Below are 16,758 nucleotides of genomic sequence, written 5' to 3'. Positions count from 1 at the left end.
TGTAATCCCAGCACTTTGGGAGGCCGAGACGGGCGGATCATGAGGTCAGGAGATCGAGACCATCCTGGCTAATACGGTGAAACCCCGTCTCTACTAAAAAATACAAAAAAAACTAGCCGGGTGAGGTGGCGGGCGCCTGTAGACCCAGCTACTCGGGAGGCTGAGGCAGGAGGATGGCATAAACTCGGGAGGAGGAGCTTGCAGTGAGCTGAGATCCGGCCACTGCACTCCAGCCTGGGCGACAGAGCGAGACTCCGTCTCAAAAAAAAAAAAAAAAAAAAAAAGAAAAGAAAAGACCCAGTGCCTTCATCCACCAGTCCCACCTCCTGCGGCTAGACCAGATCTGCTTCCTGCACCCAGACCCTCTCTCCTGGCACACCCAGGCGCACTTCCTGAAACACTCACGGTGACCATGCGTCTCCGCAGCAGAGCACTTGGTGGCGCCCTGTCACTATGCGGATAAAGCATACAAAAGCTTCCAGATTTGCCCTTGCAGCAGAGACCATCGGACCCCAAACGTCCAGTCTCCCCTTCTTCCTTTTGGAACAGAACCCCCAAGTTGGAGCAAGCACAGAGCCGCCTCGCAATCTGCATGCCATGCCTCCCGTGCAGATATGTGCGGCCTCAGCACCAAGTTCTGCCCCAGAGGATGGGACTGGAAGCAAGACCTGCAACTTCCGAGTCACATCCTCAAAAGGACACTGCCTTGCACTTCCTCGTGTCCCATTGCCCCTGGCCACAGGCTACCAAGTAGTTGTGGTGCTGCCCATGCAGGAAGAGAACACATCAGAGCAACAAGGGAGGACAAAGCTGGGTCCCTGGGTGACTTCGTCGAGCAGACCGCCCCACCCAGACCGCCCCACCCCATACCTCTTACTAACTAGATTTCCCCAGCTCCTGTTACTGGCCTCTTTGAAGAAACCAAACTATCAGCCCAGCAGCTGCGGGCCTTTCCCAACTCCTTTCTCAGCTCCCCTCTCCTCCCCTCTGAGCTCTGAGAAGGCCATGGCCCTGTCACATGAAATCATTAACCCTGGGGTCTCCTGCTGGAACCGGCACTGCTGGCCTCAGCCAGCCCACTGTCCTCGTCCTTTATGACTCAGTTCAAACATCACCTTCCACATGAGGAGTCTCCAGCTTCTGTGAGCAGAGAGGGGCACTCACCTGACTGTGACTACAGCACTTACACAGGCCACCAACTGGCAGCCACAGCACTTATCACCCCATGTGTCTGTTCAACCAGCCTGGGTAAGGAACCCTGCCCCTCTGTCTCTGTCCACCTCCAACAGGCCATGGTGCACCCTGTATGGGGGACTGCCTCATGGGGGTCTCCAGGAACACCTGCTAAGTGAATGCATAGAGTCCTTGGCTGCTACACACTGAGCTCACAGTTAACTAAATATTAGAGGACTTTTTTTTTTTTTTTAGACGGAGTCTGGCTGTGTCGCCCAGGCTGGAGTGCAGTGGCGCGATCTCGGCTCACTGCAAGCTCCGCCTCCCGGGTTCCCGCCATTCTCCCGCCTCAGCCTCGGACTAGCTGGGACTACAGGCGCCTGCCACCTCGCCCGGCTAATTTTCTGTATTTTTAGTAGAGACGGGGTTTCACCATGTTAGCCAAGATGGTCTCAATCTCCTGACCTCGTGATCCGCCCGTCTCGGCCTCCCAAAGTGCTGGGATTACAGGCTTGAGCCACCGCGCCCGGCCTAGAGGACTTTTTAATATGTACTCGTGTGTCGCCTTATCTAAGCTCACTGGTATTTATGCACTCAGTTTTCCACATTCAAAACATACACAGCTGCGTGTGTGGAGGAGGCAGGTGCTGAGGGCCCTCGGGGCAGCTTGGAGAATGTCTGCTGCAATCTGGGTGTGTCTGCCAGGAAAACAGGGCCGAGTCATGGGTTACAGAGGGAAGAGTGGATTCAGAGGCCGGATGCTGTGCTGTGTTATGCTCCGTTGTTATTTTTCTCTTGAGACAGGGTCTCTCTCTGTTGCCCCAACTGGAGTACAGTAGCGCAATCTTGGCTCACTATAGTCTTGACCTCCTGAACTCAAGCAATCCTCCCGCCTCAGCCTCCCCAGTAGCTGCAACTACAAACATGCGCCACCACGCCCGGATCATTTTTATTTTTATTTTGTAGAGGTGAGGTCTCACTATATTGCCAAGGCTGGTCTCAAACTCCTGGCCTCAAGTGATCCTCCCGCCTCGGCCTCCCAAAGTGCTGGGATTAAGACGTGAGCCACTACACCCAGCCTTCATAATCTTTTAAAATATTAACTGTTTTCTGTTTTTATTCATATTTATTATCTCAGTTTCTCTGATGACTTTCTTTGTGGGTGTGTTACAGGGAAGGCCATGGGGCTCGAACATGCCTGTGCATCCTAGCAGCAGGGCAGGTGACCCTGTGGCCAGCCTCTCCCACTAGACCTGGCCTCACAATTAGGTGGCTGTCTTGCGTCAGGTGTGCAAGGCCCCTTCACACCCAGCCAGGGCGGCACACCCCATGCCAGGCTCAAGCCCCCTCAGGTGTCCTCCCTCCTGCACCTCCATGTCTTTGGACACGATGTCCCTTGTGCCTGCAATGACATCCCTGGCCACCTCCTGCCTGTCTGTGCCCTCAGCCTCCATCTACTCCAGCACAGCTCTTCCAGGAGGCTGCCCGTCCACCCACTGCCCTGGCTGAGGCCCCTCTTCCTGGGTCAGCTACTGCACAGTCCACTGTCCTTGGTCACTGCCCTGTCCCCTCCACTGGACCGTGCACTCCTCCAGGTTGGGAGCTCTGCATTTCATCCCGGTAGCTCTAGGAACTACCCTCACCCCGGGCAGGGGGCTGATGACAGCAACATGCACCCATATGCACCAGAAAGGGTTCTATCAGATGTACTCAGGGGCCCTGCACGCATGGGGGCTGCACGAAGTAGCTTCCTTCAGTCACCAACAGACAATGACACTAAGCTAACCTAAAAAAACTCAGAAGCCCTGTCCTGTAGCTCTTCATGAAGAAGACGTATATGCAAAATTCCCTTCTAGGATGTAATTCTTGTTTTCAGCAGTTTCATGACATCAGTGGGAGTAGAGAGGGATAAAGTACACTCTGGAAGAATCAGATAGCTGTGAATTCAAATTCCATATGGGTTCTCATGGCCTTCGTTCCCTCTTCTGTAATAACAGTGTATCTAACACATTGGGTTGTTTTAAGAATCACATGAGGTATTGTTATGAAAAGGTCTTGGTACACAAACTGATTCATTGACACACAGAAACTCACCAGTATCAGTTGTGAGAACATGTATCTGAGAAAATCTAATGACTTTCTAAGCTAATTTTTGTATTTTTACAAAAAATAAGAACCTACCGTACATACAATGTACAAGTTGCAAATGGGATGCTAAAATACTAGGTTAAGAAAAGTTTAATCCACAAATTGTCCTATCCTAACAGAAAAGGTGATGAAAAGTACTTATTTCTAAAATCAGTAAGTGAGACTCAAACCGCCCTGCCCTTTGGCCAGGATCACATCCACAGGGCGGGGGAGAATGTGGGGTTGCCAGGTAAGTTCCTGCTGAACCCCTTTACCATGCTGTTTTCCCTCAGTCTTAGAAAGATTTTAAATACTCTCCACCAGCAATAAGTTAGGTATGCTGGTTTTTAATTAATGTTTTTCAGCTACTCGCTACCTAAGCATGCACTTCACAGACCCCTGTGACGCGGGTCTCTCCTTCCAGGAGCATTCTGTTCATGTATAACATACAAACTATGGGCCTGAAGTCACTGAAGCCTGAATTTCAAGTCCAAACGGAAAGATCACCATCAACTCCAGCTTCAGAGACACCCGAGACTAACATATTCATGGAGACGCCCCATATCTTTCCTGTCTCACGCCATCCTGGTCTTGTGCTCCTGTCCCCATCCGACCTTTATGCCTGTCACTGCAGGGCAGCTGGCATGTGCTCTGGAACCCAGGCCCTGTGTATCACCCACAGAGCAGCACGCTGGAGCCTTGCCAGAGTGCGGTTTCAATAGGCAACGTGTCTTTCCCTCTGTCAGGTCAGGAAGATGTGGCCACTGGAGGTGTGCGCCTGACAACACGCCCCACGTTTATGCTTCCAGATTTACTGCAACACCAATGAATGTGTTGTGATGGTTAATTTTATGTGTCAACTTGACTGAGCTATGGGGAGCGCAGATATTTGGTGAAACACTGTTCTGAGCTGGGTGTGGTGGCTCACGCCTGTAATCCCAGCACTGGAAGGCCGAGGCGGGCAGATCACCTGAGGTCAGGAGTTCAAGACCAGCCTGGGCAACATGGGGAAACCCCGTCTCTACTAAAAATACAAACATTTTTAGCTGGGTGTGCTGGCGCATGCCTGTAATCCCAGCTATCAGGAGGCTGAGGTAGGAGAATCGCTTGAGCCCAGGAAGTGGAGGTTGCAGTGAGCCAAGATTACGCCAAAAAAAAAAAAATTGTTCTGGGTGTTTCTGCAAGGGCATCAGCATCTTAATCAGGAAAGTAGATCCCCCTCCTTCCTGTGCACAGGCCTTATCCAATCAGCTGAGGGCCCAAACAGAATGAAGCCCTATGGCCTTTGAACTGGAACATTAGCTGTCTCCCGGGGTCTCCAGCTGCCAGCCCACCCTGTAGACTGGACCTACCCACCTCCTGCCAGTCCTGTTTCTCTGAAGAACCTGATACATGTGACAATCAATAAAACCTACCAGTTCATCAGGCACCCAGGTAATAACATGCCTACACGTGGTGTCATGTGGCACATGTGGTCAGCAGTTCAGTTGTTGACGCATCACAAATCTCTGCACAACCTCAACCCTGGGAGGAAGAGAAGGAGCTGGTCCAAGCACATGTGGCTCCCAGGCCAGCCCACCTCAGTTTCTCGAATCCTCAACGCCTCCTTTAGTCTTTTGGCTATATTTCTCCTCACCTTGATATCTAGTTGCCCTCCGCCCTGACAAGGCACTGGCACCTTCCATACCAATGCCAGCAGCCACCGGCCACCCACATGCCAGCTGCATTCCCTGTGTTGCAGGGCCCGTGGCCTGTGGCCCTGCCTCCTCCAGTGGCTTTCCTCCTATCTCCCCACCATTCTGCGGCTCATCCCCCTCCCACCATTCCTTGAAAGCGGGTGTTTGCAAACCCTCGGACCTGCCTTCAGCAGCTGAGCTTTCTGGAGATGGGCTCCACCTCACGCCCTGCCCAACTCCATGGCCTGAGCTCACACTGACAGAGCGCTTCCTCTGCCCTGTGCTGTTCTGAGCAGTTCACATGTACATTGACTCCACACCGTAACTGTGAGGACAGCAAAAATTGTTCTCCTCGTGTTAAGATGAGGAAACAGAGGCACAAAGAAATGGAGAAAGTTGTCCAAGGCCCCGCGGCTGTAAGGTACAGGAAAGGGGATCCCAGCACCACAGTCCAAGTCCACCATCGCTAAACAGAGCCGACCCCACAGCTGTAGCCATCATGATTACTTCCTAATCCCTCTCCAGCTCACATTTCTCTCAAAAGCAATGAGAGCCAGCCAGCTGCATGAGCCAGAAACCCAGAAGTCCTTTATTCCTATGTCTCCCTCAATCTACGACTCATCATCAAGTCCACCCCAACTCACAGACACCAAGGGCCACACCCCATCAGTTCAAGCAGGAGGCCCACCTGCAACTCTGCCCTCCTCACAGGGCCCCCAAGTCCTGACCTCCTCTCTCCCACCTCAAACGTCAGCCGAGGTGCTGTGCTTGCAGGTCCTCAGTGCTGTGTTCTCTTTGTCCCCTTCTGCTCTTCATCTTCTCTATTGGCCCCGACCCCTCGTCTTCCCTCTCCCCTCCCCAAGTCCATCGCCTAACTTTCCTAGCTGACTCCTGCTTTTCTTTCTAAAGACACACTCAGCTGTGACTTCTTCCAGGAAGGTGTCCACATCCCAGTGGACACCTCCCAGTCCCCCTGCATACTGCAGTGACCAGCGCCTGGCCAGGTCTGTACCTCTTCCATCTCTCACATGAGAGGTGAGCCCAGGGACAGGGCGCCAGTCTGCAGAAGGCCTCCTGCCATGTTCATAGCAGGAGGGGGCAGAGCTGGGACAGCAGACACAGGATCCTGAAACTGGCTCAGCCTAGAGACCAGGGCCTTCCCTCACCTCCCACAGAAGAGAGAAGACGCAAACCAGGCTCCAGGCTCCTGTCTCCACTGGGCCCAGGAGGAGGCAGGGAGAGAGGGAGGGGCCTGGACTCCTGAACTCCCGAACTCCCTTCTCCTCCATGTCTCAACTCCCTATGCCTTTGAGCTCCTGCCTTCCTTCACCCCTAAAGCTCGGGGAGGGTGGGGCCTGTATCTCACTAGCAGCCTCTCCATCCTCTGGCTGAGTGATTTCATCCACCCTCGTGCCCCACACTCCAAAGACAGTAATCTCCCAAAGGCAGGGCTTCATTTGGGTGAGCAAGTGACTATCTCAGGGCCACAGAGTCCAGGACTCACTCTCCCCGTGGAGATGAGCCCTCTATCAGCCTCTCCTTAAGGGGGCACAGGTGGGACCTCCCTGGCACTGTGGAGTGCCAAGGGCTGGGATGAGGCTGCCCAGTGGCAGGGGCAGTGCCTTCTGCCCTCCCCCTTCTTCTCAGACAGCTTTTGTTAGCAAAACGGGTAGGAAATGACAGGGACCTCTCAGACAGGGTCAGGAGCAGTGGGCCTCGGACCCTTGGAGACCATGTGCTGGCCCACGACCCACCAAAGGGACATCTGCTACTCTGTGCCTGCCAGCTGCTGTCACAGGAATTCTGTCTCTGCTGATGTTTGAAATGTTGGAGAGTTTTCGAATTTCTCACGTAGGCTGACCCCACCCTGCAGAGCTAAGCAAACACTGTAGGCGTGGACCAGGCGAGGCAGGGGCTGGAGGCTATCACCAGCACCTCCTCTCCTCCTCCTGCCTCCTCTTCCTCCAGTGACGGGTGCGCTCAGCCTAGGCAGGAAGAGCAGGGAAGCCTTTTCTGGAGAAATGAACCACTTCAGAAATGACCTCCACAAACTGGCATTTGTGAGGCTCCCAAGGAGGAAAACGGGAGTTGGACCCGGGCTCACCCAATGGCAAAGCCCATCAGTGGCCAAGCCTGTTCTCCTCCTGTCTGGGACATGGCCCTAAATACCATCTCCAGGAACATGACTTCCGCATTGCATCTCTGCCACCAGCTTGGGTGCAAATCCAACATCTCCACTTAGTGAAACCCTGTCTCTGCAAAAAACTTAAAAATACATATTATCCAGGCATGGTGATGCCTTCCTGCAGTCCCAGCTACTCAGGAGGCTGACATGGGAGAATCACTGGAACCCAGGAGGTGGAAGCTGGGATTGCACCACTGCACTCCAGCCAGGGAAACAAAGTGAGACTGTCTCAAAAAACTAAAATAAGAAATCTACTGGCAATTCGAGCTTAACCCACGCAGAAGAGAACACTCGACTCCCAGCTCCAAACCTGTTCCTCCTGCAGTTTTGCCATCTCGGGAAGTGGCAAATCCATTCAATCAGCTTTTCAGGCCTAAACCGTTGAAGTCATCCTTGGCTCCTCTCTTTCTCTCACACCCTACATCCAACCCAGAGGCAAACCCAGTCACCAAAGCCTTCAAAGCAAATCTTTTTCACCACCTTCTTCGCTGCACCCCAGTCAAATCCACACTCATTTCTCACGTGGCTTCCTATCAGATACCTGACTCTGGTCCCCCTAGTGTCCCTCACAAGACCTCATGCAGCAGCCAGGGTGGTCCCCTATACACAGTCCTATAAAGCCCCACGCAAGACTCTGCCCCAAACCTCCCCTCACACTCAAGAGTAAAAAGGCTAAAGTCCTTTCCTGAGTTGTTCAATGATTCTTTGGTGGATGAATAAATTTATAATCAATGCTTTATTACCATCATTTTAAAAGCAAATAATATCAAAGAAACCAGTAAACGGCTGGGCACAGTGGCTCACGCCTGTAATCCCAGCGCTTTGGGAGGCCAAGGCAGGTGATCACCTGAGGTCAGGAGTTCGAGACCGGCCTGGCCAACACGGTGAAACCCCGTCTCGACTAAAAATACAAAAGTTAGCTGGGCATGGTGGCGCATGCCTGTAACCCCGGCTACTCGGGAGGCTGAGGCAGGAGAATTGCTTGAGCCCGGGAGGCAGAGGCTGCAGTGAGCTAACATCGTGCCACTGCACTACAGCCTGGGTGACACAGTGAAACTCTGTCTCAAAAAAAAAAAAGCCAATAAACATGTGCATTTAAGTTCATTAATTATCTAAGAAATGCAAATTAAAATCACAATAAAATATCACCTCAAGCCCATCAGAATGACTACAATATAAAAGATCATACCACATGTTGTGGAAGACGTGGGGAAATGGGAACCTCACACCCTGCTGGGTGGAGTGTAACTTGGTACATCCTCTTTAAAGAACGACTTGGCAGAATTTACGTTCCCAATGACACAGCAGTTCTACTCCTGCTATTAATAAATCCCCCTGGCCGGGCGCGGTGGCTCAAGCCTGTCATCCCAGCACCTTGGGAGGCCGAGGCGGGCGGATCACGAGGTCAGGAGATCGAGACCATCCTGGCTAACACGGTGAAACCCCGTCTCTACTAAAAAATACAAAAAACTAGCCGGGCGCGGTGGCGGCGCCTGTAGTCCCAGCTACTCGGGAGGCTGAGGCAGGAGAATGGCGGGAACCCGGGAGGCGGAGCTTGCAGTGAGCTGAGATCCGGCCACTGCACTCCAGCCCGGGCGACACAGCGAGACTCCGTCTCAAAAAAAAAAAAAAAAAATCCCCAACAGAAATGCATACACACGGCCGGGCGCGGTGGCTCAAGCCTGTAATCCCAGCACTTTGGGAGGCCGAGACGGGCGGATCACGAGGTCAGGAGATCGAGACCATCCTGGCTAACACGGTGAAACCCCGTCTCTACTACAAAATACAAAAAACTAGCCGGGCGAAGTGGCGGGTGCCCGTAGTCCCAGCTACTCGGAGACTGAGGCAGGAGAATGGCGTGAACCCCGGAGGCGAAGCTTGCAGTGAGCTTAGAACCGGCCACTGCACTCCAGCCCGGGCGACAGAGCGAGACTCCGTCTCAAAAAAATAAAAAATAAAAAATAATAAAAAAAATAAAAAATAAAAATAAAAATAAAAAAAAAAGAAATGCATACACACATAATCAAAAGACACGTGCAAGAAAGTTCACAGCAACATTATCTGTATTAACTCCAAACTGGACATTATCCAGTTTGATATGAATGAGGCCGGGCGCAGTGGCTCGTGCCTGTAATCCCAGCACTTTGGGAGGCCAAGGCGGGTGGATCATTTGAGGTCAGGAGTTCTAGATCAGCCTGGCCAATATGGTGAAACCCCGTCTCTACCAAAAATACAAAAATGAGCCAGGTGTGGTGGTGCACGCCTGTAGACCCAGCTATTCAGGAGGCTACAGCAGGAGAATCGGTTGAACCCGGGAGGCAGAGGTTTTTGGTGAGCCAAGATGATGCCACTGCACACTAGCCTGAGCAAGAGAGCTAGATGTCATCTCAAAAAATAAATAAACAAAAATAAATAACAAACGAATAAAACAGTTGAATGAATAGTGATGTACTCACATAATAAAATACCATGCAGTGGAAGTTCCCATAGTGCCACTCCAGACTGGCAGCACCAATGTCAGCTGGGAATGTTAGAAATGCGCATTCTGGGCCGGGGGCAGTGGCTCAAGCCTGTCATCCCAGCACTTTGGGAGGCCGAGATGGGCGGATCACGAGGTCAGGAGATCGAGACCATCTTGGCTAACACGGTGAAACCCCGTCTCTACTAAAAAAAATACAAAAAAAAAAAAAAACTAGCCGGGCGATGTGGTGGGCGCCTGTAGTCCCAGCTACACAGGCTGAGGCAGGAGAACGGCATAAACCCGGGAGGCGGAGCTTGCAGTGAGCTGAGATCCGGCCACTGCACTCCAGCCTGGGCGACAGAGCGAGACTCCACCTCAAAAAAAAAAAAAAAGAAAAAAAGAAATGCGCATTCTGGTGCCCACTCCAGACCTAGTGAATGAGAAACCCTGCGGTGGGACCCCATTTGCCTTAATGAGCCCTCTTGGGCTTCCAACACAGCCAAAGCTGGAGCTCCACAGCAGCGACCCAAGGAGTGTGACCACATCAAGGAGATCCTGAGAAATTCTGCTGGGAAGATGGATGGCTCACAATAGGTACACAGAAAACTAGACAAATGCAAAGCAAAACAAAATTTTCTTTAACTTTAAGGAAAATACAAGTTGCATTAGAAAGAAAGGAATACGCTGCCGGGCTGAACCATGAGTCACATTTGCATGGCCATCCGAGCATGGACACCCGTGGAACCACACGGCCAGGGCAGCTACACGGCGCAACACTGAATAATTCTGTCAACAGTGAACAACTCAAGAAAGCATGACAGCAGCATATTACTTAGAAATGGGTGTAACTCTCAGAAAATTGAAAACAGGGACTCTGGACACAGGGCAAGGGGTGGGGAGCACGGGCCAGGTGCTGCTGTCCTTCATCATGTGCTTTCAGTGTTACTTCACTCATGAAATTCCCGGTGTGAACAACCAGCAAAAAGGAAAATCACAATCAAAACAACAGTGTGTTGGTAAAGCCAGATGGACAAGTGGGGACACGGGTCCAGAGCCCACCAATGTGCCTTCTGCCCTGAGGAGCCAGAGGCAGACAGAAGAATATTCACATGCCAAGGACGCACTGTGTGGAGGGTACACCACCAGGCAAGGATAAATACAGTTGTGAGGACTGCCAGCTCAGCAGGACCAGGTGGGGCACAGGAAAGACAGGGAAGGCCACCTGAGAAGCGGTCTGTGAAGGAAGGGGCTCAGGAGCCAGGCTCTGGAGACAGGGAATGGTTTGCACCCTCCATAGGCCAGAAGAAAAGCAAGAAAATGCAATGTGTGTTTTGCAAACACCAAGCAGAGCAACCAGATCTGGCCGGACATGGGGACAACAGGCCCACTTCGCAAGGCCGGGCCTCGGGAAGCAGAACCTGCAAGGGTGTGCAAGGCCAACTAGAGAAGGGGAAGTCTACGGTTCTGAGGTGCAGTGCTGGGTTTTTCTTTTTCTGCTTTGTCCTGAGATTTTGTTACAAGTAAACAGAGATGAATTTCCTGTGAAGCTAATGACCCTTAAGCGTCAAGGCCCCCACTTGCCTGCAAGGGACCCCAACAAAGTGTTCACAAAGCCGTACAAAAACCCCTTTTCTAATGGGCAAAAGTCAGCTGTTTTGACTGTAGATCTAACTTTGTGCCTTTCCACTTGAACTGTCCCTCCATCAGACTTTGCATAGGTGGCACTGGCGTGGATACAGCCAGTGTGGGCTAAAGGTAAGCTGAGTAGATGCACTAACTTTGCTTCAATAGGGTTTGCAGTCACGTTTCTCTGTAAGTTACTGAGAGCCATCCAGTGTAGAAAGGACTTCCAGACATACTCCCCTGTCCATCACGCCGACCGACCTGGCACGGTGACAAAAACATACAGGACCAGAGGACACAGGCACCAGCACTGAAAATGTGTGGATCACAGAAATAAACCAGATTTCAACTGCACAGAGGCAGAAGCAAGTCTGTGAAAAACAGACTCACTTACAACTAATGTATAAAAAAATTCATAGAAGGTTTTCAATTTGATGGCATCCTAAAAATTTACATGGCCAATTGTTACCAATAACAAGTTTGAAGCCTCAATTTTCTAAATTATCAGTAATAAATTTCAATCAGCCAAGAAACAGGAAACACTGAATTTATCTTTCTATTCTCCCCATATAAAATAGTACACAATCATTGTCATTCAAAAGACGAAAACGGTATGAAGCCAGAAAAAGGGCAAAAAGTGTTACAGAAACATGAGAAGCGATGAAAGAATTGTTGTTTTTGTATATTTTGTGATATTTGCAGTATTTCTCAGCATCTTAAAAATTTATAGATGTGATGGTTTTTTTTTTTTTTTTTTTTTGAGACGGAGTCTCACTCTGTCGCCCAGGCTGGAGTGCAGTGGTCGGATCTCAGCTCACTGAAAGCTCCGCCTCCCGGGTTTACGCCATTCTACTGCCTCAGCCTCCCGAGTAGCTGGGACTACAGGTGCCCGCCACTTCGCCCGGCTAGTTTTTTGTACTTTTTAGTAGAGACGGGTTTCACCGTGTTAGCCAGGATGGTCTCGATCTCCTGACCTCGTGATCCACCTGTCTCGGCCTCCCAAAGTGCTGGGATTACAGGCTTGAGCCACCGCGCCCGGCCGTGATGGTTCTTAAATAACTTTTATATCTAAGTTTGAATTTGCAATTTTGTATTTTTTTTTTTGAAACAGAGTTTCGCTCTTATCACCCAGGCTGGAGTGCAGTGGCACAATCTAGGCTCACTGCATCTTCCACATCCCAGGTTCTAGGGATTCTCCTGCCTCAGCCTCCTTAGTAGCAGGGATTACAAGCGCGTGCCACCATGCTTGACTGCTTTTTGTAATTTTAGTAGAGACCGGGTTTCAACATGTTGGCCAGGCTGGTCTCAAACTCCCGACCTCAGGTGATCCACACAGCTCGGCCTCCCAAAGTGCTAGGGTTACAGGCGTGAGCCACCACGCCTGGCAAATTTTGTATTTTCTTAAAGAAGGCCCCCTAAATTGTCTAAGTTTCTGGCCCAACAAAAGCTGGTGCAACCCCGCGGGGGGATTCGAAAGGCAGAGCTGTCTACAATACTTCTGCTCTCACATCACATAAAAGATGACAACCATCCACATCAGTGAATACTGTCATCTGCAGTTGGGGTGGGGCTGTGGTCACTCCCTACCCAAAAGCCCAACAGCCGGGGGGGGGGGGGGGGGGGGGGGGGGGCTTCTGTCACAATGTGGGCGGCTGGAACTAGGAAGGCAGGGATGACCCCCAGGGTCACTGAAGGAAGAGCGGCACAGAGGCATGGAGGGGCAGGTGAGGGAATCAGGAGCCTGGAACAGGGACGCCTGCCAGGATTGGGGCAGAGGGGAAATGGAAGCAGCTTCTCCAGGGCTGCCTTGAGCGGAACCAGTGTCTAAGAGAGAAAGGACAGTGCACCTTTATCTCTTGGAAAGTCTCTCCCTCGGCTGCCTCACCTTTCAGCATCTAGAACCCAGACTCCATCTCAGGGGCAGCTGAGAGCAGCGAACAACAGAGCGGTAGAATGCTGGGTGCTGGTGAAGGGTGGGTATCTGGGGCCACTAAGACTTTGCCAACACGCTCTTCGCTAAGGAGAACTCCAAAAGGATCACCACTCATGACCTTTACGCCCCAACCAAGCCATCTGGCTAAAGGATATGTTTTCTCCAGTCAGCACCCGATTGCATTAGAAGACAATCTGTCCCTCTTTACACAGGTTCCGATGACCTTGTGTGGCTTCTGTTTATCCCAGCGGCAGACCTTCAGTCCATTCCCTCAGCACTGCCCTGCAGGCAGGAAGCATCAGCATAATGCCTGAGGGGGAGCCCCGGCGGCCTGGGGTTTCCTGACCAGACTCCTAATGGCAGCATCTTTATTTCAACCCTCTCCCACGTTTAAAAAGGCTTTTTTTGTTGTTGGCAAGTTGCAAAGACATAAAATATCTCTTAAGTTAAAAGTCACAGGAGCCTTAGAACTGTTTCTGCTCTATTGCAAGCTCCTTATGCACATTTGTTAAATAATAACATAAAAGTTTAACATCTTCTGTTTCTTCAAGGATCTAAATTTGAAAACCACAGAAACTCCTAACTTAGCTCGCCAGGGTTTACACAGCAATGTCTGAATCCTAAGCTGGCTTTTCACTGCCTCAAGGAAGAACTTTTAGGAACCTAAAAGTTTCTAAATATCTGGCTGATGCTTGCTCTGGAAGGAAAGCTGGAAGGAAGAGAACCCGTGTTCACGCACATAGCAGACCTGCTTTCCAGGAAGACCGCTTGCACTGAAGCTACAAGCTTCATCTACCTTGCAGGAAGGTTTAGGGTCCTCCATAAAGGAGGAAAAGGTCAAAGAGCGGAGTTTCACAACACTCTTTTAAATTCATTCATTCTTTACAGTCTGAGGCTTGGGTCCTTAAAACCACAAAGGGAAGGAAGACCCTTCAACAAAAAATGTGTCTACTTAGTATTGCAGATTTTTAAACAGGATTAGAGGATTTGCACCAAGGTAAAGCACTATCCACTTCATGACGACTCACTTCAAATTTAAGATTGGTAACAGTCCGATTTTACCGTCTAGGAAAACTGGCAGAGCATTTTCCGGACTGTCAGACCTCAAAAAAAAAAAAATGCTGTTCTAATATAAAAGGCCAATCTGCCCACAGCACACCTCCTGTCTCTCAAATCCCCGAAAACAATCACTTTTTTTCTCTTTTTTTGAGACGGAGTTTCGCTATTGTTGCCCAGGCTGCTGTGCAATGGCGCGATCTCAGCTCACTGCAACCTCCACCTCCCAGGTTCAAGTGATTCTCCTGCCTCAGCCCCCCAAATGGCTAGGACTAAGGAGCGCGCCACCATGACCAGCTAATTTTGTATTTTCAGTACAGACGGGGTTTCACCATGTTGGTCAGGCTGGTCTCAAACTCCTGACCTTAGGTGATCCACCCCCCTCGGCCTCCCAAAGTGCTGGGATTACAGGCGTGAGCCACCGCGCCCGGCCCACAATCACATCCTAAGAGGCAAACATGGAGTAAGCCATCTTACAGTCCTGGGAGAACCAACACTCGCTTGCCTACCAGTACTGACGGTGTGTCAGGCACTGCTGAAGGTACTGAGGAAAGTGGAAGGAACAATCACAAAAATGAAAAAGAGAAGAGAGGAACTGCACTCCATTTTAAACCCTGCTCGCTGGTTTTCGGTAGCTCTGCGGCTCGGTTTTCATCCTTCCGGGCAGTGTAACAAGTTCCTCCTGAACTCTTGAGTCCGTGCCCGTCGTGGAGTGGAGCCACTTTCAAGGTGTGGGTCAGAGTAAGTTTGGGTTGAGGATGCTGCAGCCAGGACAATCTAACGGCAGCCCAGCCAGATCAGATCCCCACGCGGCTGGGGCTTAGCCCCGGGCTTCCTCCCGCGAGCTGAATCCATTCATAGGTCCTTAAAAATCAACGGCCCTGCACGCTAGCCCTGGAGAGATTTCTACATCCTGACCACTCACTCAAACGCAAAGGTCACGTTAGCCGCTCAACTCAAAGCAGAGGGGCTCGCCGCCAGGGCTCCGGGGGCTGGAGAAGGGCGCGGGAGGTGTGTCCAGGACACCAGCACAAAGGCTCCTTTCACCTTCCGCTCCCCGCGCCCTCGGGTGCGGACTCCGGGCGCCCGCCGGCTGCGCGCCAGGACCCCGCCACTCCAGGCGGCTCCCAAGGCCCACGCGCTTCTGCTCCGCCCGGAGTTCCGAGCCGAGCCGCGGCGCTCACCTGTCCCGCCCGCAGCGCCAGCTGCACAGCCGCCTGGAAGCACTCCTCCCAGGGGCCGGCCGCCGGCGCCGCCTGGTCCTCGCCGCTCGGCTTCATCGCGGCCTCGCCGGGCCCCTCCACCTCCAGCCCCCCACGGCGGGACTCCGGCTCCCACCGGATCCCGCCGTCCCGCCGCCAGGCTCCAGACTCCCTCTGCCTGCTCCCGCAGCTCTGCGCCTAGTCCGCCGCCCGTCCCACACCTGCGCTGGCGGGAAGGGCAGCCAGCGGGCCGCGGGAGCCGCGCGTCCTGCTTTCCGCTCCCCGCCCTCCGCCCCGCCCCGTGCCGAGCCAGGCCCAGCTCCCTGCCCCGCTCCCCGCCCAGCTCCCTGCTCCCGCGCCCGGCCCCGCTCTGCGCTGCCCGCCCCGCCCGTCGCTGAGCCCGGCCCCGCCCCTCTCTTCCCCGCCCCTTGGCGCTCCCGGCCCCACCCCGCACCCGTTGCTGCTTCTGGCCTCGCCCCGCGCCGTGCCCCGCCCCGTCCTGCACCGCCCCTCCCGCTCCCCTCTGCGCCCCACACCTGGCCCCGCCCCTCTGGGCTAGCCCTGAACACAAATCAGTGTCAAGCCTCGTCCCTCTTCGCTCCGCGCTTCAGCTTCAGCCCCGCCCCCCTGGTGCTGCATCACCCTCCGTGCTCGGGGCGGACCCAACCCTGCTCCGCCGCGCCCCGCCCCGCTGCGCGCGGAGTGGGCTTCAAGTCCAACTTCTCTGAGCCTCGAGCCCCGCCTCCCTCTAGTGGCGCCCGGCCGGTGTCCAAGCCCTGCCCCACCGCCGCGCGCTGAGACAGGCGCCACCCCCGGCTGGTGCTGAGGTCTGTCCTGCCGCGGAGGGCGGCCTGGGCCACCGCGGAGCTGGGAGGGAGGGGCTGGGAGCGGCGGTATTGGGGGTCCGGGGCAGCTACTGTCTGGGTGGACCCGTGCGGTGCGGTGCCGGCCCAGCCCTGGAGGTGCCGGGGGCGCGTCCAGACCGTCGATCCCCTTGCACGTGACGCCAGGCGTCCCGTCCTGGTCTGTGGCCGGCCTTGGCCTCGAGCGCCTGGGGCGGCCGGGCCAGCACCTTCCGACCGGTCGCTTTTTGTTCGCGGAGGCCGCTAGACGCCAGGCGTCGTTCTAGGCCTCGCAGGAGCTCAGACCGCCGAGCGCACAAGGCCGCAGTGTTCCGCAGGCGGCCGCCCCGCGCGAGAGGTTTGGGTCCAAACAAGCTCTCCTCCGCTAACCCCAAACACTGCGAGGACAGCGGCTGGGCTTTATAAACCCTTTACACCCAGAACTCGAATTTGGAGACGGAACTGTGATTGCGATGAGCC

General features: G+C 53.2%; 1 protein-coding gene across 1 annotated transcript in view; it reads right to left on the bottom strand.

Annotated features, from left to right (window-relative positions):
- Positions 1–15,756, bottom strand: part of IMPA2 (inositol monophosphatase 2) — a 52,742-nt gene extending 36,986 nt beyond the window's left edge. The window contains exon 1 of the mRNA XM_030926213.1: positions 15,419–15,756. Within this exon, the coding sequence (XP_030782073.1) occupies positions 15,419–15,514 (96 nt within the window). The 5' untranslated portion in view covers positions 15,515–15,756. The remainder of the gene's footprint in view (positions 1–15,418) is intronic.
- Positions 15,757–16,758: the final 1,002 nt, after the last annotated feature.

The sequence above is a fragment of the Rhinopithecus roxellana genome, chromosome 21 (genome assembly GCF_007565055.1).
Source record: "Rhinopithecus roxellana isolate Shanxi Qingling chromosome 21, ASM756505v1, whole genome shotgun sequence".
NCBI lineage: Eukaryota > Metazoa > Chordata > Mammalia > Primates > Cercopithecidae > Rhinopithecus > Rhinopithecus roxellana.
This window is presented reverse-complemented; position numbering and strand designations above follow the sequence as displayed.